The 27,019-nt window shown below is 55.7% G+C and overlaps 1 protein-coding gene across 1 annotated transcript in view; it reads left to right on the plus strand.

Annotated features, from left to right (window-relative positions):
* The window catches only part of IGFBP2 (insulin like growth factor binding protein 2), a 27,115-nt gene extending 872 nt beyond the window's left edge, over nt 1-26,243 (plus strand). Inside the window, exons 2-4 of the mRNA XM_056111775.1 lie at nt 23,474-23,694; nt 24,292-24,432; nt 25,692-26,243. Coding sequence (XP_055967750.1) covers nt 23,474-23,694; nt 24,292-24,432; nt 25,692-25,856 — 527 coding nt within the window. The 3' untranslated portion in view covers nt 25,857-26,243. The remainder of the gene's footprint in view (nt 1-23,473; nt 23,695-24,291; nt 24,433-25,691) is intronic.
* The last annotated feature ends 776 nt before the right edge of the window (nt 26,244-27,019 follow it).

The following is a 27,019-nucleotide window of genomic DNA, read 5'->3' on the forward strand; positions in this document are numbered from 1 at the left end:
TGGGTCGGATCTGGGGGGAAGCTGGAACTTCAGGCTGCGGCTGGAGGATCCGGGTGGGGGGGGGGACGCTGCGGGGCGAGGGGCAGTAACGTCCCCCTCCCCCAGCCCCCTTCTCCCGTCCCGGCGAGGACTTCTGAGTGGGCAGAGGCGCGCTCGGAAGAGGCTGTGTTCCCCCACCCCTACCCCCAAACCCACCCCTGTCCATCCTTTATGGGGTTTGTGAGGTGGGGAGCAAATTTCTGTTTAAACTTCGCAGAGGAAAGCCCCGCTGCTCTCCCTAAGCTCCTGCCCTTGGAGAACCAAGAAGGCTCCTGCCCTGCGAGTGGATGGGAAAGGCGAAGGAGGTGGGGGGAGGGGGGTTCCTTCTGGCGACCGCAGCGGGAGGTCCTGGGTCCCTAACTCTGGGGACTGTGGCCGGCCCGGGTAGGTCGGGGGCGTGCCAGACACTCCTGGGTTGAGTCTGCGCGTCCCGTAGTCCCGTAGAGGTTTCTGCTGGCTCAGCCAACCTTTACCCCGCCCCCATCTATCCTAATTTGAGCCCCCTCCCCCCAGAACGGGACCCTGAGCTTCTTTGTTCAAGTGACTCCGATCCTCCCCTACCACTCCCGAGTGGATTTTTTTTTTTTTGGTGGTGGTGAGGGGGAGTGGTCGGGGTAACTCCATTGTATGAAGATCTCACTTTTTAAACATTCCAAAAGCCCTGGACAGGGCGGGAGAAAGCCAGTCGGACCAAACTTTCTTCAACTGACTCGAAAGGAAAGGCAGAGGGGAGCCGGGACTGGATGCTGTCTTGCACACGTCTTTCCCTCCAACTGCGCCGCGCGCGCGCGCGCGCGCGCGCGCGCGCGCTCCATCTCTGGCTGGCTATTGTTTCCCCCTGTGCTCCGTGGGAATGGAATTAGGGGTCCAAGAGGGCAGGTTGGGATGGTTCCAAGCGGAACCCCTCAGAGCCTCCCTGAGCTTGCCTCTCCCAGCTCGCGCCTAGTTAACCCTTTCTTCCCACATCTCTAGAAGAGAAATAATACCAGGGCTTCGATCTAGGTTTTGTGGCGCAGGAGGTCCAGATCGAGCGAGTCTCGGGAACCACATGGCTCTGACTAGCTACGTGGGGGTGTGACTCTGGAGCACTGAGACAGGAGTAGTGCTCAGCATCTCTGGGTGTGGCCCCCAAACCAAAAAAAAAAAATAAAAAAGAAAGAAAGAAAAGAGAAGAAAAGTCATAATCCCCAAGGGAAAAAATGCAGCGAAGCTCCTTTCATGCAGTAGGAGGGGCTCCTCCCGCCTGTGCTCCTCCCCACCCCCTCACACCTTCCGCTCCACCAAGCAGAGGTTCCCAAGGAGCCCAAGGACCCTCAAACAGTCCTAAGGGGCAAACTTCTCCCCCAGGGACCGTTACTCAGGTTCACCAAGCAGCTCAACCGTGCATGCTGGGATATCAATACCACCATGCATCGCAGGTTCACATCCTTGCAAAGCCAAAGCCTGTGTGTCGCTCTTCCTCTCCCTCTCAGCCTAGTACCTCTCCTCCTCCCCAAACCTCAGAGGCAGGGAGCTGAGATGGGGAGATCCACCCTATTCACTTCTCCTTGAGTTCTGGGGGCCTTCTCGGGAGTCTCCCCAGTTCCTGCCCGAGACTGGCATTTACGAGTTTTGTCCCCGTACACAGCTGCCTTCGACATCTTTTGTGCTTTGGGGCTGGGAAGAGTCGCTGTGTGTGTGTGTGTGTGTGTGTGTGTGTGTGTGTGTGTGTGTGTTGGAGGGAGGTGTGGAATCAAGCTTTGGAAGCAAGGGAACCCCTGGAAGAGTGACCAAGAGTAGGGTTGGAGGGTGGGGGGTGGCAGGGACGACATGGGGTCATTGCAGGGACAAACCTGGGTTTGCAGGTCTGGGTTTGCACGATCTTGGGATGCCACATGGTCCCGGGAGAAAGTGGGGGTTCACAGCAGACCCTTCGCCGGACTCCTACTGCCTCCTGTTGTTCTCCCTTTTCCCTCTCTTCTCCCCCCTCGGGGGAATGAGCACCCCTTCTCCCCAGCCTGCATTCCTCTGTGAGCAGGTTGCTTTGGAGAATTTTAAACATACCCTCTTCTTCCCAGGCAGCAAAACCCCAGCAGTTCCGGCTTTGCTCTTAGCTCTTTTGTCTTTGTTCTTGGGACTCAGGAGCTGAGTGGCTGCTTCCGGGGGATGGCTGGCGCTTAGGTGGGGGGTGGGCACACCAGCAGGACTGACCTAGCATCACAAGGGGGCTGACCGGCTGCTGGCACTTGTGGGTGCAAAGAAATCTCTCTGGGGGGGTGGTGAGGAATGGTTGGGCATGGAGGAAACTTGGGAACAACCCCCACCCCACCCCCTGATCCTGCACCTTAGAAGTGTGTGTGTGATGGTAACAGAGAAGGCAGAGGAAAAGATGGGTGCCAGGGAAGGCCCCTTTCTGAATTAGACCCCCTCCCTGACACCCGCCCCCCATTCAAGGCCAGGCTGGATGGGTGGATGGGTTCCCTGGGCATCTCTCCTGCCTGGCACAGTGCCCGGAATTATGCTGAGGGGCCTGGTCCGCTGCACAGAAGGTGCTATGGAAATGTGCTGTCACTCAGTGTAGGGGGGGGGACATGTATGGGGGTGGGGGATGGGGGTTGGGGAAGCGCATAAAGGGGAGCAGAGGCCAGCAGCGCTGATCCACAGTGGTTCAATGCCGCTGCTAAAGGGGGGAGGGGCAGGGGACTTCTGGCTCAATGCACTGGGTGCATCTCGTCTTGCATAAATTTGCATACTGAGTTCAAAGTCATAAAAGAGACTTGGGACCCACCGTCTGACACCATCCGGTCCCTGCTCCCTCCTCCCCGCCTCCCTTTACATGTCCCTTTCTGGATAGAATGCCCCAAACCAGCTCTGCTAAGCCTGAGTCACCACTGTGGAGTGGAAGGAGGAGATGGGGGGGGGGGGGCTGCTTTGGGTGGGTGGGTGGGGGTCCTGGCTGGGAAAAAACCTGGTGCGTTCCTTGTGTTCTGGCCAGGCTAGGCTTGGAGGGGCGCCCCCTCCTGGAACACCCCAGGCTGTCCTGCCCGCAGGGAGCGCTGAGACTTTGGATCTCCCGTGAGTTCCTCGATCCACCTTCCATGTGTGTGCACCATCACAGCATCTTCCATTCCTTTGACAGGGCAGTGCACGCGTTTCTTTTTTGGAGGGGTGTGGGGGGCTCAGGAACTCCCCTTGGCTCTGTGCTCAGGGGCGTTGGGGATTGAACTGGAGTTAGCCGCATGCAAGGCGACTGCCTTAAGCCTTCGTATTTCAGAAGATTTGAGGAAATGCTTCTTGTCTAGCCTTCACAAAACATCCGAGACAAGAAAAAGTAGGGCTAAGGACTCTCTGGAGGTGAGGGGAGGAAGACCCCCAATCCACAGTGATCCTGAGGGCCTGGCCATGCAACAGGCGGCCCTTGTCTGCATTGGACCATTGTGTCCAGGTAGGCAGAGGGAAAAGGGAACCTTAGGTGTCCCTTACCAACAGCTTTCCTTTGCAGTGAACGTGGAAGTGGCAGACCAACTATTCCTTCAGGTTAGGGGACTGTGTGGCTCATTACTGCTACGAGGATGCTTACCTGCTTACCCGTGAGCTCAACTTTCAAACACTCGTGGGCTCCTTGGAGAAAAGCGCTGCTCTCCACCATAGAACGTGGTGTGCACCATCTTCTATAGTCTGGACATTGACGAAGCTCTAGACATTCTTAGCTCTCATGCAATGGGGAATAGTAGAGCAGGCGGGGCTGGAGGCTGAGGGGATGGAGGGAGGGCCGGAAAATAAGCAGGTGATGCCCATATTGGGTTTGGCGGTTGACTCAAATACTACAACATGGTACTGTCACGCCTCCTTCCCTACCATGAAAGGCTCTTTGGGATTTGCTCTTCAAGAGACTCCATACGGACTGGAGAGATAGCATAGTGGGTAGGGCATTTGCCTTGCATGTGGCTGTCCCAGATTCGATTCCCAGCATCCCATATGGTCATGAGCACCGCCAGGAATAATTCTTGAGTGCAAAGCCAGGAGGAACCCCTGTGCATTGTGCCGAATGTGACCCAAAAAGCCCCCCCTCCCCAAAAAATAGAGAGAGACTCCATAGCTAGAGATGGCATCTACCGCCAGTAGCTTGAGCCTCACCCCACTCCATCCTGTCTTCTCTGTCCCCTGGAGCCTGTTCTCGCCTCCTCACCTCCCTGACACCATTGGCCTGGGCTAGCCTGAGTCTGAGAGCAGAGCTTGAGAAGGTCATGGAAGAAGCCCCCTTCCAGCCGTCCACTCCCATCCTGTCCCCCCGGGAGTGAGTGGGGATCGGAGAGCTGGAACCAGATCAGACCTTGAGTGTGAAGGTGCTCAGTGGGCCGCGCAGGTGGGTTTGGTGATGGAGAAGGGACCTTTTCCCCCAAGGCGTGGGGAGCGTAGGCTGTATGCAGGGCTCTGAGGTTATACATCTCTCCTGCAGGGGGCAGGGGGGGTGGGCAGGTGTCCTAGGCCCACCTGTGCTCGCTTCCCTGTGCCCTGGAGCCAGCATGCAGGCGGAACCAGGGGCCGTAGTCCTCCTGTGAGCCCCCCCTCTCCATGCTAGCTTTGACGCCCGCAAGAGTGGCTTCTTCCCTCCATTCTGCATGTGTGGCTTCTGGGACCCAGTTCTCTCTGCAGGTGAGCGGAAAGATGAGGAGACACCTAGTTCTGTGTCTTCAGGACCCCTCAGCCTTCAGGGCCAGGTGAGGGAGTGGGGGCTGCTGGTAGGAAGAGATTCCGAGATTCTTCACCAGGGATGCTTCTGTCCACGGACCACATGCAGGCAACTGTGGGCCACGGCTTAGGGCTGCACGCTCACATCCCTGGTCCCTCGACTGCCTGGAGAGGCCTGATACCTGGGACCTCCAGAGGGAAGGGGTCCAGTGAGCCAGCGAGAACTCCGGCAGGAGGAAGGGTGGGGTGGGGCAAGCAGACAAGCAGCCCACCTTTGCTGTTCTCTCTGTGGACTGGGGGTCTTCAGCACACCTTAGCAGATGGCCAGGGGGACATGGGGCATGATTGTCCCTCCTGCCTGGGTGGGGGGTGTGCGGGCCACGCTGGCAGTGGACATTACATGTCCACCGTAGGGAACATCTGTTGGCTGCCTAGTGTTGCCGGAGGATGTGTCTCTGAGACTCCTTAGTGGGCCTTGAAAGGAAGCCGCCAGGTGGTCAGGTGGGTCCCTCCACTGGGGTCTCCGGAGGTATTTAGGGACATCATCCTGGGGTGACGTGACTTCTGATCATAGACCAGGCTGAACTTCAGTTTTTCTTATCTGTAAAACAGGGTTGACAGCACCAACTACGTGAGTGTGTGTGTGTGTGTGTGTGTGTGTGTGTGTTTGGGGGTTGGGTTGGGGGTGCGCAAAGTCCTAGGGATTTCTTTGCAAGGAGTCATTTGCTTTCCATCTCTCACTTGTAAGACAGAAACGTCCATAACTGCCCAGGCCTACTTAAGTGGCAGCTGTAAAGCGGTTCAAAAGGGAATGAACTTTGTAGAGAGAATAAACCCAGGTGAACAGCATGATTGGAGGTCTGCAGGTCATGCTCTGGAGGGCCCATGGGGGCCCCTTATCTGAGACAGACCGAGCCGGGGCTGGTACCTGACTCTCTGCCTAGATGGGGCCCTGGGGAAGAGCTGGGCCTCCGGCCTGCTGTGCAAGGCCTCAGCTGGTGGCTGAGGTCCACCTGCAGGGCTTGCTCATGGTCACTCCCCACTGTCCACTTGACCAGAGCAGCAGGTTGCCCAGAGCCCCCTTCTCAGGGGATAAAAGGGTCAGAGAGTGGAGTTGGGCAGAGAAGACCCTTCTCCACCCGCTTCAGGACACCCGTTTCCTGCTCCAGCCAAAAGACGGGCTTTCAGATCTCTCTTGTCTGAACCGAGGGGGCCAGAAAGTCGAATGTGACCCTGGCACAGAAACGAAATGTTCTCTCCAAAAGACCGACGTTTCCTTACCACTGTCTCCGGAGTTGATCTCACTCCCCACCAGGAGGGTGTGTGTGTGGGTCCACATCATTTTCAGGGGGCTGTGGTGGGGGATGGTGTGAGTAGTGCCATTCTTTCTGGGACCCCCCCCTTCCCGGTGTGCTTCCATCTGTGGTTCGAGCGCACTCCTGAAGTTCCCACCTGTTGGTGGGAATGAGTGGGTGTCCAGGAAATAGAAAAGAGGCTGCTGCCTGAGACCTTGGGCGGAGGGTGGGAATCACAGAAGATGATGGTGGCATGCAGCCCACCCTTTGTCAAGGGTATCGGCCATCCTGAGAAGTCATTTGGCTTTCAGCTTCTTCCCTTCATCCCCGGCTGGCTCCAGCCCTGCAGGAGGACAGTCTATGGGATGTAGGTTTTTCCTACTGGAATATGTTCATCCCCACCCCTCCCCCGACTCCTCCCGCCCAGACGCTACTGGCCAGGGCTGATGGGGCTGGCTGGACTCCGGACTGTCCGTCAGCATGGGCACTCAGCCGGCTTCCACGGGAAGAGCTGAGTGGCGTGTAATCAGGAATTGTTTCTCTTTCCTTCTCCCTTTTAATTCTGTCTGGGGAGAGGGCCCCTTCTGGCCACGGGCCCCACTGTCTCTTCCTGGCTAGGGGGAGGCAGGGGAGGGCTGAGGGCTGGGGAGAGAGGGGGCAGGGGCTGGAAGGAGGCCCACTGGGAAGGGGGTGGGGGGATTGACCTAAGACCCTGCTGGACTGGGCTGGAGCCCAGCAGGGCAGCTTCTCCTCAGGGCCCTGGGGGCCAGGAAGGCCTGGGGCAGGTGGTCTGGAGGAGGTGCTTCCAGATGAGGGGTCCAGGCCTGAAGGAAGGGGTGGGTCAGCCTCCCAGAGGGCGGGGTAGGAAGGCTGCTGTCAGATTCCGCTGTTCTGGCGCTGACCACTTGTACCCAGGTGCCTCTGGGCCTCTGCCCTGCACGCCCCCCACCCCGCTTCTGTTTGACCCCCAGGATCCTCCCCCAAGTGACAGATGGGAGACTCGGATCACAGAGGTGAGGAGCACAGCCAAGTCGGGGCGGGGGCTTCAAGGCTTCCATTCCGTGGCCTGCCGAGCCCCCCTGAGCCACTGCCTGTTCCCTGGGACGGGGCGCGGTGCTGGGGCGGCCTTGCCCCAGAATGTTCCTTTCTCCGCATGCTCCAGAAGTCTGTCAGGGAGACTTAACTTCCAGAGGGAGATGCTGAGCTGCCCCTGGACGGTGCCTCTGCACTCTAGAATCTTCTGATCTGGAGTTAGGTGCATGCATGGTCCCTTGTGCCCTGGCTCTGGTGCTGGCACTTGCCTCATAGTGCAGAGGGTGCGAGCTCAGCTTCAAACCCTTGTAGGAGGGCTGAGTGCCAAGCACTGCAAGGAGTTACCCCTGAACCACTGACCAGCGGGGCCCAAACATAATAAAGAGAGAGAGAGAGAGAGAGAGAGAGAGAGAGAGAGAGAAACAAAGGAGGAAGGTGGGGGAGAAGGGAGGAGAAAGGGGGAAAGGAGAGGGAGAGGGAGAGAGGGAGGGAGGGAGAGAGAGGAAAAGAGGGAGGAGGAGAGAGAGGGAGAGAAAGAGAGGGAGGGGGAAGAGAGGGAGAGAGGAGAGAGGGAGGGAAGGAGGAAGAGAGGAAGGGAGGGGAAGGGGAGAGAGAAGGAAAAGAGAGAAGGAGAGGGAGGGAAGGATGGAGGAGAGAGAAAAGGAAGGGAGGGAAGGGTGGAGGAGAGAGAAAAAGGGAGGGAAAGAGGGAGGAGGAGAGGAGAGAGGGGGGCCAGGCCTCGGCACCCCAACTTGCTTCTACTGGCAGATAACACGCTAGTTTCTATAGCACCAGTGGCTAGAGGTGTGTGTGTGTGTGTGTGTGTGTGTGTGTGTGTGTGGTTTCGTGGGGATGGGTTGGGGGGCTACCTCAGATCCCTTGAGGTGGTGTGGGGCCCAGCTTGCCTATACCTGCCTTCCCAGGAAAGTAGTTGATCTGCCTGTAGAGCATGAGAAGGGGCCCCCAAAGAAACCAGGGAAAAGCCCCAACACGGATGTGGCAGGTCTTTTTCCAGGCGCCCTGTTGGTGCTAGTTTGGTGCTGCTTGGGTGGTGAAGGTTCGGGCTTCGCTGGCCTCTGAGTATGTGTGTGCCCGGCCCCAAGCCGGGGGTTCTAGGTCAAGTGGGAGAAGAATGAGGCTTATCGGCTGTGCTGGGTTGCTCGCTGATAAGGCAAGGGCAGGTGCACACGGATCCCTTTAGCACAGAGGCTGGGCGTTAGGGACCCAGATAATCGCCAGATGTGACCTCAGCACGCAGCCAGGGAGAAGGGTCACCGCCGGATGTAACAAGGCACCTGATTGGCTGAGCTTATCAAGGCGGAGGAACACGTCCACGTCGCCTGGTGTTGAGAGAAGGGGGTGGGGTGGAGAACGGTGGGGGTGCCCACCTGAGCAGCTGCCCTTTGCTTTAGAAAATGTTCTTTCTTTCTTTCTTTCTTTCTTTCTTTCTTTCTTTCTTTCTCTTTTTTTTTTGTTGCTTTTTGGGTCACACCCAGCGATGCTCAGGGGTTCCTCCTGTCTCTGCACTCAGGAATTACTCCTGGCCGTGCTGGAGGTGGTGGGGGGGACCATATGGGATGCCAGGGATCTAACTTCTGTCAGCCCCGTGCAAGACAAACACCCTCCCAGCTTTTTTATTTTTTTGTGTGTGGGGGAGGGGAGGGGGTGCTGGGACTGGGTGGGGTTGGACCACACTTGGCTATGCTCAAGGCTCTGTGCTTTGGGGACCCTGTGTGGTGCTGGGGAGCAAACTTGGGCTGGCTGCACCCAAGGCAAGTGCCTTAACCCCCCTGTCTGTCCAAGAATGCATTCTCTAAGTCTCAAGACACGCAGGGTGGCGGGGGAGTGGGGTTTCCAGGGAGCAGCCGGGGGCCCTGGGTGTGGTACCCTTTGTCCCCACTGCTCCTTGGCTTCAACCGGGCCACATCACACATCACCATCCGCTCCGCCGCAGTGGGGCAGTGCTCCCAGGCTGTGCTGGGTTGTTGCCTCTGCAGCCCCAGAACGCAGAACCTGAGGCCCAGCGTGGCTGCCACGAAAGAGATGCGAATTCCTCCCCGTGACAGGAGTCCAGGAGTCGAAGAGGCAGGAAAGCCTGCTGACCTATTTAAAGACACTTATTTATATTCAGGACACTTCTGTGCCTCCGCTTTGAGTGTCCGGACATCCTTGTAGGTTTTCCGTTGCTTTTTGCATCTTTGAGCTTCAGTGCGGCTGGCCCCGGTGGAGCAGGGAGGGAGCTTTGGCTGGTAAGGATGGAGAAGGGGGGGGCAAGGGGAGGAGGGGGGACTTGGTCCTTCCTTCTGCAGGGAGCTGGTGTGCAGGGCCCAGCAGCGGATTTGAATGTGGGGCCAGTTGCTGGCCTTCCTCTCCCGGCTCAGGCTTCCGCTGGCTCACTGCCTTTCCTTCCTCCTGGCCGCTCTCGTGGCAAGAGGCGCCTGGACAGGGAGGGAGAAGCCAGCGACAAGGGGGGCAGAACCTGAAGCTCGAGACCGGACAAGACTGAGTCGATGCGCTTTGTCTTAGCTCCGTTTGCCCCGTTTACTTTGGGCTGAGCCCTTCACTTGCGCAGACTGTGGGGCTGACGGTAGGAATGCTGCCGTGAGACCACCTGGAACACCAGCCTTTATGTCCCGAGCAGAATGAGAGGAGCATCCGGAAGCATCTTTAGAAGTTAAATCTTGAGGCTGGCGCGGTAGCACAGCAGGTAGGGCACTTGCCTTGCACGTGGCTGACCCCGGTTTGATTCCCAGCATCCCATATGGTCCCCTGAGCACTGCCAGGAGTAATTCCTGAGTGCAGAGCCAGGAGTCAGCCCTGTGCATTGCCAGGTGTGACCCCCCCAAAAAAGTAAAAGTTAAATCTTAGGGACCAGAGCAGTAGTACAAAGGGTAGGGCCTGTGCCTTCCACATCACCGATGCAAGTTCGATCCCTGGCACTCCATAAGGCACACCTAAGCCTGCCACAAGTGATCCCCGAGAACAGAGGTGGGAGTACACCCTGAGCACTGCCAGGTGTGTGTAGCCCATGAACAGAGAGCTAAATCTTGGGGTGGCCATGTGGCTGCACTGATAGCCTGCAGACATTGTGAGTGCTGGGCCTGGATCAGAACTTGGTGCCACATAACCCCCCCATGGTACCACCTGGGAGTGGTCCCACCCACCCCCATCCTGAGCACTTCTGGTGTGCTCCCTCAAGTTAAAAAAGAAAGTTGGGAGCCAGAGAGAGTTTGGGGATTGAAGTGCGTGCCTTGTATAAAGGTAAAAAGGTAAAAGCCCTCCCGTTGATCATCGATTTGCTCGAGCGGGCCCAGTAACATCTCCATTGGAGATGTTGTTGTTACTGTGTCTGGCATATCGAATACGTCATGGGGAGCTTGCCAGGCTCTGCCGTGCTGGCAAGATACTCTCGGTAGCTTGCCGGGCTCTCCTGAGAGGGGCAGAGGAATTGAACTCGGGTCGGCCATGTTGGCTGCGTGTAAGGCAAACGTCCTACCGCTGTGCTATCGCTCCTAGCACCAGTAATATCCTCAATATGAAATGACCTTCTTCAAGCACCCCCAGATGTGACTTTGGGGGCCCCTAAGCAGTTCTTGGAAAGATTCCCCCCTCATGTTGAGTATTATCAGGCAGCAGGGCATATTCCTTGCATGTATCTGGTCCTGGGTTCCATCCTTGACCCCACAAAGCACAAACATCAACGGCAACCACCACCCCACAAACTTCTTGCTCTTCCCCCCAAACCCCAGGTAGCCAAAAATAATGAGTTTTGCATATTCTCTCTGAAGAATGCAAGCCCTTGGAGATGGATATATATTCCAATGCAAGTAAAAAAGTGGGTTTGGCTTTATTTTTCACTTTTTAAAAATTTTTTTTTTATTAGTGAAACACCATGACGTACAGTTGTAGACTTACAAATTTTTGTGCTTGGGTTTTAGTTATACAATGATTGAGTACCCATCCCTCCACTAGTGCCCATTCTCCACCACCACTAGTCCCAGTATCCCTCCCACCCCCTATCCCCCCCCTCCCCCCCATTCCACCCGGCCTCTGTGGCAGGGCATTCCCTTTTGTTCTCTCTCTCTCCTTTGGGGTGCTTTTAACTAGGGCTTTGGGGATACTTGATACTTGATGTTAAACGAAAAGTCCTTTTAGTGGATTAAAAAAAAATCCCAGGGTAAGAGAAGCCCATTTGAGGTGTAGTTACTGTCTGGAAGAGAAAAGGCCTTGGTATTTCCCAAGCAGCTACTGGGGTTGCCTCCCAGAAGGCCTCCCTGAGTGCCCTCCTGTGATCACTCAGTCATGGGCCCAGAGCACATGAATAGTCAGGTGTCAGTGTGTGCCTTCGCAGAACTGCTATTCAGAGGAAGGAGGAGAAATATGGCTCTGTCTGCCCAGACACTCAGGCTTGAGAGCCGAGGAGGAAGCTGTCATATCACAAGAGTGACTTTGGACTGATGTCCTTCCCGGACCCCAGCATTTGGGCCCTGCACCATCAAAGGCCACCTGGTCAGCCTCCTGCCGCCTTGCATGTCTGCCCCCCCCACCCCCACCCCCCGAGCCAGTCCACGAGAAACTGGCCATTTTTCTTTCTCACAGGTCAGTTGTTTGAGTGATTTGCTTTGCAACTTCTCACCAGAAACTCTACTGCTGTGATTTTTTTAAAACAGTTTTTGCACCACACCCAATGTTGTTAGGGGTGACTCCTGGCATTCAGAAATTATTCCTAGCGATGCTCAGGGAATCTAGGGAATGCCAGGGATCGAACCTGGGTCAGCTCTGTGCAAGGCAAACACCCAACCCGCTGTACTGTCTCTTCAGCAACTATTGCTTCTGTTTAAGGCTGTTTCTTCTCTGGTCCTCAAGAAGCTGGAATAACCATTTCCTTTCCAGAGACCACCCCTGCCATTTTGCATTTGTGGGGGGGGGGGGGGCGTCCCTTCAAGCCCCTGGACCATACGAGGGCCGTCTTTTCCGTCTTTCCATCCTCGGTGCTTGTGATGTCTTCATGCCTTCCTCGTCCCCGCCTGGGCTCCGTGACCCTCCTGGGGCATTCCACGGACCCGACTTCTAGTTCTTCCTGTTGACCACTTGCCCAGCTTGGGGTTAGCCCCAACAGGCGGGCAGCTGGCCCTGGGGTTGTGGGTCTGGCTCCTAGGAGTATTGGTGAGGTTTCCATGTCATTGTTTTTCCTCCTTTCCCAGCCAGTAGGTCCCAGGGGCCCCCATGTTTAGGACAGGCTGCCTGGCAAGCAGGGAGAGGGGTGTTTGGAGCAGCCAATGCAGGAACTAAAGCAGAGTGCTTTCAAATACAGAAAAACCCCAAGTCGCAGAATGCTAGCCTCCCACCCCACGCTGAGAGTGGTTGGTATTTAACCATATTTACTTCAAACCTACTTTCCAAACTTCCCCAGGGCCCCCTCTCAGAGCCAGCCACACCGTGTGTGCGAGATTTCTTAGCAAGCCCTGCATTGCTACCTCTTAGCATAGCAGATGTGTATGACCGTAATGGATGAACAGTATCCACAGTGGTTCTCTAAAAAGAGTGGAAAAAAAGAGAGGAGAGAGCGCAGGGAGGCAAGATGGACCGCGGAGAGACTGGCAAGGGGGGCAGAGAGAGAATGTAGAAGAATACAGGGGCAAGCACGTGAAGAGAGAGAGCCCAGGCTGCGAGATGGAGCCTGGAGAGATGAGCGGGAGAGACAGGAAGAGACAGGAATGAGGAGCAAGGGAGATTAGAATGGGAGTCTCAGAGAGACTGGGGCAGGCGCGTGAGGAGAATGGAATAAATGGTATCTGATAGAAAGACTGCGTTCATCTGGGGAACATAAAGTAACAAAATAGGAGACTAACACTGAGATAAGTACCAGGAGGTCGAGATTAGTACCAGGAGGATTACTCCATGGCTTAGAGGCCAGCCAGGCATTCTAGGGGAAAGGGCAGCTCAGATAGAGAAGGGAGCACCAAATAAAGGGTGTTGGGAGGATCCGCCCAGGATGGGAGATGTATGTTGAAAGTAGACTATGGACCGAACATGATTGCCACTCAATGTCTCTTTTGCAGACCACAGCACCCAAAAGGAGAGAGAAAACAAAAAGGAATGCCCTGCCACAGAGGCAGGGTGGGATTAGGGGGACAGGGGGTGGGAGAGATACTGGGATTAGTGGTGGTGGAGAATGGGCACTGGTGGAGGGATGGGTTCTCGATTATTGCATAACTGAAACCCAAGCACAAAAATTTGTAAGTCTACAACTGTACCTCATGGTGTTTCACTGATAAAATTTTTTTTTTTAAAAAAAAGTGGAAAACATGCTTAGAAAAGGTTCATTCTGCAACCTTCCTCTTGCGGCCACTGGGACTTTAGTTTTCTAAAATCTGCCCATGGTGAGAGAGGCAGGCCAGACCCATCTTCCTCCGTTCTCTGCTATACCCCTTGTGATCTGATTTCAATGATCCATTCACTGAAGTCATTGATGCCACATTTAGATCTGGTAGCAAGTTGTATTCCTTTGCCACTGCAGACAGTGCCACTGAGTGTGTGTGTGTGTGTGTGTGTGTGTGTGCACATGCATGCGTGTGTGGGCATGTATGCGTGTGTGTGCACATGTATGTGTGTGCATGTGTGTGTGCATGTGTGCACACGTGTGTCTGTGTGTATGTATGCATGTTTTAGTGTATACACATGTGTGTGCACATGTGTATGTGCATGTATGCATGTGTGAGTGTGTGCATGTGTGTATGCATGCATGTGTGCACGTGTGTGTATCTGTGTACATTTATGTGCATGTATGTGAGCGTGTGTGCATGTTTTTGTGTGCGTGTATGTGTGTGTGCATGTATGTGTGTGTGAGCATGCGTGTGTGTGTGTGTATGTGTGTGTGTGTGTGCACATACTCACGTGTACATGCTGCAAAGCTGCTGGGGCAGTGTTTTCCTCCCACTTCTGGAGCTCCCGGGTCAAGTTGGTGTCAAGTCCATTCCCTACTCCCTTGGACCTGCAACACCAAGGTCCCTTTGCTGGTTTCCCAGAAAGGAGCCAGGGGAGGAATGTTTGGACCTCGTGGAAGGAGGGAATACTGATAGCACTGTTTTTCACCTCAGTCCCAGTTTCTGCACCCACCCTTCAAGGACAACCTCGCCCCCAGGGCCTCCCTGACCTTGGCAGAATCTGTTTCCCTTCCTTTCTCCCACTCTCGCCTCAGCCCTGCCCTTCACAGCTTTGCTTTTCCAGGAAGGAGCTGGTATTCCGGGAGACTCTCCAGTATTTAGGGCGGCTTCAGGGGGCAGACTCTGCAGAGGCTCCGTCCCTTCTGCTCTCTTGGGGACTGGAAGATGAGATGGTGCCATGACCATGCACTCTAGAAACCTCTGTATGTGCCCCTGTGGGTCCGTTTTCAAACTCCAGTGGCAGTGGGTGGGACAGATGAGGCAAGGTTGCCTCTTTCAGGTGCCCGGGGGAACACAGGCCGTGGAAAGGCATCTCCTCCCAACCCCAAAAGAATTTTTTTTTTTAAATTGAGGTAGGAGCAGAATCACAAAGGAACAGGGTCCCTGGAAGTCCCACGGCTTGAAGAAGGTTCTTAAAATCCAGATGGCTCATGGGGCTGGAAAGATAACACAGTGGGTAGGGCTTTGCACATGGCCAACCTGGTTTAATTCCTGGCATCTCGTATGTTTTTTTTTTTTAATGTTGTTCACGATGATTTATTACATTCAGTATTCCAATACACCAATCCCCCCCACCATTACACCTTCCTACCATCCTTATTTTCAATTTCCCAACCACCACTGCCCCTATAGCGGGCCCTAAATAATTTATTTTATATTGCTTGTTATAAATAATTCATTAAATATGATCAAAATAAGATTTACATAGATGAAAATGTGTGAAGATTGTTGTGTCTCACACTGGAACCATTAAGCTATTGTAGAACCTTGTAGAAGAGATTTACTAGCATGCTATTACAGGTTAAGCCTTGTGGGTTTTTTTTTTAAGCCTTGTGTGTTAATATTTTCTTGATCAAGATTGGTTGCCTTCTACTTTACATCCCATCCAATGTGGTATTGCCTCTCTTGGTCTCTTAATGGTGAAGAGTTTGAGATATCACTCCAGGAATTCTAAAAATTTGAATACCCTATATGGTTTTTCAAACCCTGTCAGAAGTGATACCTGAACACAGAACCAGGAGGAAGCTCCAAGCACTGCTCAGATGTGCCCCCCCCAAACAACCCTCCCCCTCCCCAAGACAAAAAATATCCAGATCTCTCAAAGGGCTGAAGCATATGTACTGCATGCAAGAGGCTCAGGTTCGATCCTGGCATCACATGGTCCTAAAGACATCCTTGGGAGCAACCCCAAGCATGAAGCTGGGAGTAAGTACCCCCGAGTGAGCAGGGTGAGCTGTGGCTTCATCCCCCACACCCTTCCTCCCCCTCCCCCCAGTCCAGATCCTGTGCCCTCATTCTGTGTCACTGAGCCAGTTGTGGGTTGGAATCCAGAACTGTGACTTGCAAGGTCTTTATTTTTGTGTTTCTGTTTGGGGGGCCACCCCTGGCTCTTTGCCCAGCAGGCTCCTAGCAGTGCTGGGGGTTGCACAGGATGCTGGTGGCCATGTCCCTGTGCCAGGCACGTGACTTATCTTTTGGATCATCTCTCTGGTCCTCACAAACTCTTCAGAGATCCCTGATGGGCAGCTGCGATGGAGACCCATTTGCTTGGTCCAGCTCCCTGGGGTTACGGGGGTAAGTCATGGAAACCCACCCATCTCACACACCTGCCTGAGGTCGCACGTGGATCGGAAGCTGGGGTCCAGCAGTGCTCTTCCAGCCTTGCAGGAACCGGTCAGGCAAGACTTGGAGCCCAAGAGCAGGTGGTCCTGAGAAGACCCCAGAGTCACAGGTAGCTCTGTAACCTGCTCTTCCAGTTGTGCCCTTAAGTCTAGCTGTGAACCTTGTTCCTGCCTCAATCTCCAGTTGGCTCCGACTTATAATACTTGCTGGATGGGAGGTTTTTTTTTATTATTATTAGTGAGACACCATGAGGTACAGTTGTAGACTTACAAATTTTGTGCTTGGGTTTCAATTATACAATGATCAAATACCCATCCCTCCACCAGTGCCCATTTCCCACCACCACGGATCCCAGTACCCCTCCTACCCCCCATCCCCCCCATCCCACCTTGCCTCTGTGGCAGGGCATTCCCCTCTGTTCTCTCTCTCCTTTTGGGTGTTGTGGTTCGCAAAAGAGGCATTGAGTGGCAATCATGTTTGGGCTGAACAGGAGTTTTACTGGATGAGGGCATGCAGTGGTTTAAAGGGTGGAGGCCGCCATCACCCTTGGCCCCAGGGTACAGGGAGAAGGAAAGACAGAGTGAGGGGAAGGGGAGAAGAGACAGATTAGAAGCAGTAGGGCAGGACACAGGGGCCAAGGGGAGCCAGGTATATCGGAGAGGTTTGAAGGAATGATGGTGCTAAATGGCCAAACCAGAGTCAGCAACACTGAAACCACGGACCCAAACTTTAATAACCACACATGAAAGATGTCTGTTGAGAGGGCAGGCTGGGGCTGGGGGTGGGTAGGAGAGGGAACCTGGAAGCACTGGTAGATGGAAGTTGACACTGGTTGGCAGGATGAGTGCTGGGACATTGAATGTCTAAAATGCAACTATGAATAACAACTTTGCAATTCATGGTGCTTTAATATAATAAAATTTGAAAAAAAATTTTTTTAAAAAGTTGACCTCCCCCCCCCCCCAAAAAAGAAGAAGAAGCCAGTTCATTTCTGCACTTGTATGTGACAGCAGGCTGGAGTGATAGCATAGCAGGTAGGGCGTTTGCCTTGCACGCGGCTAACATGGCCGACCCAAGTTCAATTCCTCTGCCCCTCTTGAGAGCCAGGCAAGCTACCAAAAGTATCTTGCCCACACGGCAAAGCCTGACAGGCTACCTGTGATGTATTTGATATGCCAAACACAGTAACAACAAAGTTTCACAATGGAGATGTTACTGGGCCCGCCCAAGCAAATCGATGAACAACGGGAGGACAGTGACAGTGACAATGACAGTGATGTGACAGCATCTGGCTGATGGTGGGGGGAGGCAGGGGGGAAGGGCAATTGACAGCATTCTTTCAGATGGAGCATTTGAGAGATGTGGACCCCCCTCCATCCATTCGTGGTCAAGTGGAGGTGACTTGACCAATCTTGGGAGTTGAAATGATGGTGCTGTCTCTTTATTTATTTATTTATTTTTATTGGCTTTTTGGATCACAGCCGGCAATGCTCAGGGGTGACTCCTGGCTCTGCACTCAGGAATATTACTCCTGGCAGAGCTTGAGGAATCTTATGGGATGCCGGGGATTGAACCCGGGTTGGCTGTGTGCGAGGCAAATGCCCTCCCAGCTGTACAATTTAATGGGTTTCGGACTCTCTTGATCTTCTTCACCACTGGACGTGGACGGTGGACTGGCCCACGGCCACAGGAGTCCCAGAAGGAGGATGATGGGAACTACTGTCCTATTGTCCAGTGGGGACCACGGTTCAGTGCATCTTAGGAGGAATAGGCAGAAAGGGTGCCCTGGGGCTTTTGTGCCCAGAGAAGGTGGAACCAGGAACCTGCTTTCCCGGGCCTGTTATGGAGCGTGAATCTTGCAGACTGGGCCACGAGAGATTTGGGGGTAGAGGAAGTGATTCCTGTGGCGTATCCAGCTCTTCTGCTTCCGGTTAATCATGATGTGGGCTAAGGAGAAGGCTGGGAGGTGTTTGGAATAAAGAAAGGAGACCGCCCAGAGGCTGCGAAGATCAGTGCTGTTTGGAGGGCGTCTCCTGAGGTAGGTACCTGTGGAAATCAGAACCTGAGACATGAAGCACTAAGATCAGAGCCCAAGGGTTCACGCAAAAAAGGGTTAGTCCCCGTCAAATTTGGGTTCTTTAAAATTCTCAGAGTTAAATTAGAGGAGATTATAAGAGGGGGAGACAGAGGCCATTAGATGAAGGAAAACCAAGATATGCATGCACCAGCTAGACGTTAAACTCCTTCTGGAACATTCACATCTGGTCGCCCTTCCTGGCTCAGTTGGTAAGGCCGGGCCCCTATGCTGTTAGTGAAGCCCCTCTGATGATAGCAGAGAGGTTGTGTGTGCTTCTGTTTATCCCTGGGTCATGCTGCTGGGCCTTGGTCTGCCCATCTGTAAAATGGGACAACCTGTGCCTCTGACTGTCTAGTCTTCAGCAATGGGTGGAGCCTAGGTGCATGGCAGAGGACATTCTGCCTTTTGTTTTAGTTTGTTTTGCTTTGGGGTCACACCTGGTGATGCTCAGGGCTTACTGCTGACTCTGTGCAGGAATCATTCCTGGTGGGTTCAGGCGATCCGATGGGATCCCGGAGTTGGAACCCTGATCAGCGGCTGTGTGCCAGGCAAAAGACCTCCCACTCTGCTACTGCTCCAATCTCTTCTCCCCCGCTTCTCTTTGGGAACGCTCAAATTTCTGACTAAGGTGCCATGTCAGAGTAAACCCATTCCTCAAGTCCCCTTGTAACCCCCGGGAAACAAATCAGTGCTCAAGGGAGACTCCTGGCCCTGTGCTCAGGAATCACTCTTTGGCAGTGCTCGAGGGACCATACTACAGGATGCAGATATCGAACCCAGCTTGGCCGCGTACAAGGCAAGCAAGCGCCCTCCCCCGCCCCTGTGCAATGTGTCCGGCCCCACTAACAACCTTTTCTTCGAGTGACCTTTGCGCGGCAGCCCGTGGAGCTGCTGGCGGAAGTGGTTGCTTCATAAATATTATTCTGAACCTCACTCTTCAGCAGGGGAAAAAAAAAAGCAGCTTGGTGTTTTTGTTCTCAGGGCAAATTCCATTGCTCGCTTCAGTGCTGCATCTGGAATGTTTTCCTGCAGACGGCTCCTGTTGCCCCTCTGAGAACGGAGGGGAAGAACTTGGGACGGAGGAAACGTGGTGCTCCCCCCACCCCCTTTTGGCCAAATGAGCGGGGAGAGACTTGCTGGCAGCCTAGGGCAAGCCCTGGGCAGCCCTGCTGTGCCCCCTTTGCACCGGAAATGCACGCACCGTTTCTGAACTTCCCCGCTGCCCGAGGGGGGATGTGGGCCCAGTTGGCATTTAACCAATGAGCACTGAAGGCGCAGAGAGTTTAGGGAACTTCTCTAGGGTGACAGAGCACTCAGGAATTACTCCTGGTGGTGCTCAGAGGACCATATGGGATGCTGGGAGTCGAACCTGGGTCAGCCACATGCAAGGCAAATGCCCTACCTGCTGTGCATGAATTCCTCATGCCATTGGCAGAGGAGGGACATTGTCCTCCACCTGCCTCCTTGCTGGCCTACACCCACCCTTCCCAGGGGGCCCCCTCTGCTCCCTTCCCTGGGCCCCCCACCACCGACTGAGGGAGTGCGTGTGTACGTCGGTGCGTGGGCACCCCTGCGCATCCTCATCGATCGACATGTTTGTTGGTGAGGAAGAGATCGATAATGGAGTGTAGAGAAACAGCCTTGAATCTGGGTGGCCTCCCTGAGGGTGGACAAACTGACCTTTAGCCCATAGCCAGGCAGGCCGCCTCAGGGCAGAGAGGGCATGGTCCTGAGGTCTGTCCTCCCCGTGGCACCTGTCCTTCCCCAAACCCTGTCTGTAGAGACACAGACGGTCCTACAGCCTGTCCCCACAGGACCCAGCCTACCCTCCAACCCCCCCTCCAACCCCCTCCAAACCCCCGTCCGCAGAGACAGGGACCTGGGGTCTGGGATGGCCCCTCTGGGATGAGAGATGGAGAAGCCCGCAGGGCTGAGGTGGGAGGAGCAAGCATCTCTCCTGGAACCAATGTCTTTCTCTTTCCTTCCTTCCTTCCTTCCTTCCTTCCTTCCTTCCTTCTTCTTTTTTGGGTCATATCCAGCAATGCTCAGGGGTTACTTCTGGCTCTGCACCCAGGAATTAATCCTGGCAGTGCTTGAGCAAGGGGGATGCCGGGGATCGAACCCAGGTTGGCCGTGTGCAAGGCAAACGCCCTACCCATTGTACTATCGCTCTGGCCCCCAATGTCTTTCTTGTGCCCAAAGATCAGTGTGACCGTAGCCAGCATCCGACTCTGGCTAGTTTTCAGGTTCTTCTCAGTCTCAGGACAGTCTCTCACCCTAACTTCCTCCCTTTGACCCCTGGCATCTGAAAAGGGATTGGTGGTGTGTGTGGCGGGGGGGGGGAGAAACTCCCAAATAGTACTCGAGGGGGTCTGAGGGCTTCTTCTGGTGACACTCGGACAGCAAGGCTAGGGAGTGGTTCCTTACTCTTTGGGCCACACCTGGAGGTGCTGAGGGCCCTCTGGTCACACCTAGTGATGCTGAGGGCCCCCTGCTCATACTTGGAGGTGCTAAGGACTGCCCATGCAGTGCCAGGGATCCCACCTGGGGCCTTGAAGACTCAGGTCCTTTGAACTCTCTTCCACACTAAAGGGGGGTTTCTTTGCAGTTGGCCCCTAGTGACCAGAGGTTCTGCATCAGATGAGAGCAGTAAGCTGGTGCCATCGCATTCTGGGAAGCCTGTGGGCTGCAGAGCTGTGGGGGGCTGGGACTATGGCTGGGGTCCTAGATTTCCGCCGCTGCGCCCCAGGAAAGCAGGAAGGGGTGGGTGGCGAGTGAGGACAGTCTGGGTTGGCTTCGTGGGACTAGTTGAATGCCTTGGCACTGGGCCACTCCCCAGCATAATGGCAAATGCTTCTGTCCCCCTTCCCGCTGGTGGGCAGGAGTGGAGGGGGGTGGGGTGCAGAGCTAGCTCCTGGGATAGGGTCAGCCTGAATTTGGTTTGTTTAAAAAAACCAGGCTGCCCAGAGTCCCTGGGGGAGATGGCCCTTCTGGAGAGACATTTCTGGCCTTCTGAAAGGGCTTGCTCATTGAAATTGCCCAATTTGAATTTTTCTAAAGTTTAACCACTTGGGGTAGGAACATTTTTTTTTGTCTGTTTGTCTTTGGCCCACACCCAGCAGTGCTCCAGGCTTACTCCTGACCCTGTGCTCAAGGATCACTTCGGGGGGGGGGGAGTTCCTGGGGACCCTTGCAGTGCCGGAGATTCAATGAGTCTTCCACCTGCACTATACAAGGGCCCTGCCCGTTGTATATCTCTCCAGCACCCTAAAAACATTGGGGCTTTTTTTTTTTGAAAATGGAAAAGTCTTGATTTTTATTTCCCTTCCCTTTCTGCTGTTCCAAGATCATCATAACCACTCCTCTGGTTTGGGGGTAGCTTCGGTGTTGGGGGGTGTACAGGGTGTGGATGCCCTCTGGAGTGAGGAGTGGGTTGTCGGCCAGGCTCTGACGGTCCTTTCCATCTTGTGTTTGGGTCCCTCGGTCCCTTCTTTTTGCCCTGCCCAAAGCAGGGAGACTTGTTGAGTCTCCCAGCTATGGCCAGCACGCCTGCCTCCTCTTGCCTTGGAGTTTTGTTGATTTTCTTCAGCAGTGGCCTTGAAGGCCAGACACGCAGGCACCAGGCCAGACCAGTTCCTGCTCTGGGTCACCCTTAAATGTGTGTGTGTGTGTGTGTGTGTGTGTGTGTGTGTGTGTGTGTGTGTGAGAAAGCACCCAGCATTGACAAATACCCACATAGACCTGGCAACAACCACTCTGCAGCACAAAGATGTCTTTTTATTTTTAGTATTTTTTGGTGTGGGAGCGGGGTAACATCCATCAGTGCTCAGGGCTTACTCCTGGCTCTGTGCTGAGGGTCAGTCTTGGCAGTACTCAGGGGACCATATGGGGTGCCGGGGATTGAACCTGGGTTGGCCATGTGTAAAGCAAGCACACTTCCCACTGTACTACTATACAGTCGCTCGGGCCCTAGGGGACGTGTTGTGACTCTCCTTCTGGGACGAGGGCCAGGCCGTTTCACCTTGCCCAAGCAGCACATACCTGGGACAGCTGTCTCCATTTTCACTGTCATCATCACCACTATGGACATGGCATGTGTTTCCTTCTGGGCTCTGGGTCGTACGATGCCGGCTTGACCTGTAACTCTGTCTCACGGGTTTGGTGAAGTCGCAGCTGTTCTGACCCCACCTCACCGTGGGCAGTGAAGAAACCTCCTGACAGGTGTGTGCAGGAGAGAGAGAAAGTGACTGAGCTGGGATTGCCCCCCTCCACAGGGGCACCCCCAGAGTGGGCACATGTCTGGAGAGGAAGGTCCGTGCTTCATAAAAAAAGAGCCCACTGCAGCTGTCAGCCTGGGGATGGAGGTGGGGGGCCCCGAAAACTCACTTAAACACCTCTGCTCGTCGAGACCGCCCAGTGTCTGTCTCTGGCTGACCCAGCAGATGCCCACAGAGTGCCCGTCCATCTGCCTGTCCCCCACAGGCTCGCAGACATTCCCAGAACCCCACCCACTGCCCAGACCTTGCCTCCCCCACCCCATTTCCCACCCTCTCACTGCCAGGGACAGAGATGACCATTGACTGCCCCCTCTCTGTCCTCACTTCCCCCGGGGGAGGGGGGGGACATCCAGGCACTCTGCAATGCTTGAGCCGCTCCTTTGGGGGCTGTAAGTTTCGGAGGGGACCTGAAAGGGAGGAGAGAAAGAACCTCAGGTTGTTACAACCCTGAGTGGGTGGCCTTGGGCCTACTGCACTGTGTCTACAAGGACTCGGCAGAAGGTCAAGGAGGCTTTTGTCCCTTCCTGCTTGCTCCCCCACCCCACCCCAGCTGCCCAGCCTTGCTTTGAGTGGACTGTCTCACCCAGCGGGGTGCTGGCAGCGGGGTCTGGGGTGGAGCTGCTCCCCAGACCCCCTCCCCAGTGAGGAAGTTGAAAGACTTGGTACAGGCGGGCGTGCCTGGGCAAGGCCTCCCCCTCCCCCCATCTCCGTGTAAGAAGATGAAGTGACCAAGCTGAGGCCATTCTCTAACCTTGCTCAGGTCCGGGAGGGAGTGGGGTGGTGTAAGGGGTGGCGTCCTGGAACCCAGCATCATTGGGCTCTGCTGTGTGGCTTCAGGAACTGCAAGGAGGGGTTGGGGCCTGGAGCACAGGAGTGCCATGTGGGGGTTGGGGCGGCTGCAGGTTCAGTGACCCACCACCAGCTCCATCACTTACAAGATGCAGTGTAGTGTGTGATCTTGGCGCCGAGCTGGGAAGGTCAGTCCCTACCCCCTATGCAGTCTTTTGGTGGCTCTGGAGCAGGGTGGGGGTGGGGTAGAGCTGCTGAGCGGTGGGAGGGGGAGAATCTAGGAAGGATGAGGGACACCCCCCAAAAGGCCCCTCTCCATTCATGCCTCAGTGGGTCCTGCTGGACATTCGTGCTCCCCTCTCTGCTGAGTCCAGGCCTCCATGAGGTGGCTGAGACTGGATTTGGATCATCTTGTCCTTAGCCCCCGAAACTTCCCTCCCCCTCCCCCCCCCCACCCCTGTGTTGGGGACCAGCCCTGCAGCTCTTCCTTCCTTCGCCCTGCAGAGCCCGGCGATGAGCACGCCGAGGGGGACCTGGCCGAGAACCACGTGGATGGGAGCCTGAACATGCTGGGCAGCGCCGGCCGGAAGCCGCCCAAGTCCGGCATGAAGGAGCTGGCCGTGTTCCGCGAGAAGGTCACGGAGCAGCACCGGCAGCTGGGCAAGGGCGGCAAGCACCACCCGGGCCTGGACGAGCCCAAGAAGCTGCGCCCGCCGCCTGCCAGGGTGAGGGTCCACGGGTGGTCCCGGGAGGGCTGGGGGCGGCAGGGTCCGGCTCCCTGCCCTCACCCCTCACCCCTGCGCATCTCCGTCCCCAGCTGGCCCTGCCTCGTGGGCCTACGGGGGTGCATGATCACCAAGCCAGGGACATTCCCCGGCGGCCAGGCTCCCTGGCCCTCACCCCTCACCCCTGCGCATCTCCGTCCCCAGCCGGCCGCGCCTCGAGAGCCTACGGGGGCGCATGGTCATCAAGACAGGGACAGTCCCCGGCCAGGCTTCCTGCCCCTCACCCCTGACCCCTGCACAGCCCTGTCCCCAGCCAGCCGCGCCTTGTGAGCCTACGGGGGCGCATGGTCACCAAGACAGGGACATTCTCCGGCCGGCCGGGCTCCCTGCCCCTCACCCCTCACCCCTGCGCATCTCCGTCCCCAGCCAGCCGCACCTAGTGGGCTTAACAGGGCGCATTGTCACTAAGCCAGGGACATTCCCGGTCCCCAGTTCCCCAGGGACGTCCGGGCACCCATCCTGTCCCTCGTCCCCAAGCAAAGCCAGCCCGTGCCCGTGCCCGGTCTAAAGCGTCTCCTCTTCCCGGGGCGCCCGCAGACCCCCTGCCAGCAGGAGCTGGACCAGGTGCTGGAGCGCATCTCCACCATGCGCCTTCCGGACGAGCGTGGCCCGCTGGAGCACCTGTACTCCCTGCACATCCCCAACTGCGACAAGCACGGCCTGTACAACCTCAAACAGGTCAGATGGGCTCTCCCTCCCGGACCCACGCGCTCCCCTGACACCCAGATCTCTACACCTGGGCTGGGGGTGGGAGGCGGGAGGGAGGCTGGTGGGTGAGCACAGGCCTTTGCACATGTGTATGTGCCTGTGTGAGCATGTGTGCATGTGTGCTGGGATGGTGTTTGCGTGCCGGCATGTGTGTGCTCTGGTAGTGCGTGTGTGTGCGCGCGCGCGCGCGCTCCGGGTGGTGTTTGCATGTGTGTGTGTATGGTATGTGCACTGTGTGTGTATGGGAATGGTGTGTGCATGTGTTCATGTGTGTGCATGTGTGTGCAGGGATGGTGTGTGCATACGTGTGTGCAGGGATGGTGTGTGCGTGTGTGTATGTGTGCATGTGTGTGCGGTGATGAAGTATGCATGAATGTGTGCGTGTGTGTGCAGGGATGTTGTGTGCTGTGTGTGCAGGTATGATGTGTACGTGTGTGTGCATGTGTGCATGTATGTGCAGGGATGGTGTCTGCATGTGTGCCTTTGTGGGTATGTAGGGGTGGTACTTGCATGTGTGCATGTGTGCTGGGATGGTGTTTGCAATGTGTGCATGTGTGTATGCACTGTGAGTGTGTGTGCAGGGTGGTGTTTGCATGTGTGCCTGTGTGTGCGTGCAGGGTGGTGTTTGCATGTGTGTTCGTGTATGTGTGTGAGTGTGTTGGTGTTTGCAAGTGTGTGTATGTGTGTGTGTGTGTGTGCAGGGTGGTGTTTGCTTATGTGTACATTTGGAAAATGGTGCCTTCTAAAATGAATACCTGCCCCCTCTTTAAGCTGGACAGTCATCTATCTAGGCCTGAATCTCAGCGGTGCCTCTTCTGATCTGTGTAACCGTGGGCAAGGGGCTCACCGCGCCCTGGGCTTTCTCCTCCTCACCTGTCCAGGGGCACCCGTGGTGGCCCCTTCGTCACAGGTGGCGTGAGGGCTAAATGACTATGGAGATTCCTCCTTGCTGTGGGGATGGTTTCCACAGAGCCTGCGGTGAGGCTCAGGTTTTACTGCCTGCCACACTCTGACCTAACCCAGTTCCCTGGGTCTCTCCTACCCCACATTAGCCTGGACCTTCCTGGGGGTCTGTGGGGTACCCGCAATAGCTCTGGAGCTGGTGGGCCCACCTGGGCTCTTCTGGGAAACGAGCAGAGTAACCTGTTTCCACGAGGTGGAGCTCAGGGCAGACTGGCCGTGGCCCTATCCAGGTCTTTCACAGTATCCTTCTCTCTCTCTCTCTGCAGTGTAAGATGTCTCTGAACGGGCAGCGTGGGGAGTGCTGGTGCGTGGACCCCAACACTGGCAAGCAGATCCAGGGCGCCCCCACCATCCGGGGGGACCCCGAGTGTCATCTCTTCTACCACGAGCAGCAGGATGCTCGCGGGGAACATCGCCAGCGGATGCAGTGAATCCCAGCCGGCCAGCCGGTGCCCGGCACCCCCCCTGCCTTCAGTCTTTCTCCGAGCCCCCTGGCAGAGAGAGGAGTGGGCGCCCGCGTGGCCGCAGGGGCAGGTTTTCCAGGAGCTCTGATCTGTGTATTTATATCTGGAAACAGACCAGCACCGGCCTTGGCACATGCCTCGCCCCTTCCCTACCCCCTCACCCCCTCACCCCACCGCTGGACATGCCCCTTGCCCCCCTCCCTCCCTTCCCCGTCCCTGCGGGGTGGGGGTGGGGGACCCAGGCTGATCGGCTCGGTGCAGCTGGGGTCAAGGTTTTGAGGGGTGGTGCAAGAAATTTTTATTTTTGAACCCCTGTGTCTCTTTTGCTTAAGATTAAAGGAAGGAAAAAAAAAAGTCGTGTTGTCTGGTTGTGGGTTTGGAGGGCCCCAGGGGAAAGAGGTGCTGCTGAGGCTGGGGACCAGCCTGGCCCTGACTGGGAGTGGGGTTGGCAGAGCACCACCCTCTCTCCTCCACCTGGACCTGGTGCAGACCCCCACCCTAATCTACTTCCTGTTGGACCACGAGTGGAGCAAATGCCCCTCCCACCCCACCGCACACACCCTGTGCTGTTCCTATTAGATGCGGGTTTGAAAGAGGAAAGTTGGGAATAGGGAACGCTAGCTTCCTCTCTCACCCTGAGGTCTCAGACCATGCAAAGGGAGGGTGGGACGAAAGGAGAGGCTAAGAAGGAATGTGTCTAGGGCTGGAGGGATAGCACAGCGGGTAGGGCATTTGCCTGGCACGCAAGCGACCTGGGTTTTATTCCCAGCATCCCGTATGGTCCCCCGAGCACCGCCAGGGGTAATTCCTAAGTGAAGAGCCAGGAGTAACCTCTGTGCATCGCTGGGTGTGACCCAAAAAGAAAAAAGAAAAGGGAATATGTCTGCCACAGAGGTAGGGGGTGGGAAGGGAGGGATGGGGGTGCTGGGAGGGATACTGGGAACATTGGGGGTGGAGAATGGGCATTGGTGGAGGGATGGGTACTCGAACATTGTTTGATTGAAACGTCTGTCTGCTGTCCTCCATTGTCCATCGATTTGCTCGAGCGGGCCCAGTAACGTCTCCATTGTGAGACTTCTTGTTACTGCGTTTGGCATATTGAATACTCTCGGTAGCTTGCCAGGCTCTCT

Source organism: Sorex fumeus, unplaced genomic scaffold, assembly GCF_029834395.1.
Source record: "Sorex fumeus unplaced genomic scaffold, SorFum_2.1 ptg000014l, whole genome shotgun sequence".
In the NCBI taxonomy this organism is placed as follows: Eukaryota; Metazoa; Chordata; class Mammalia; order Eulipotyphla; family Soricidae; genus Sorex; species Sorex fumeus.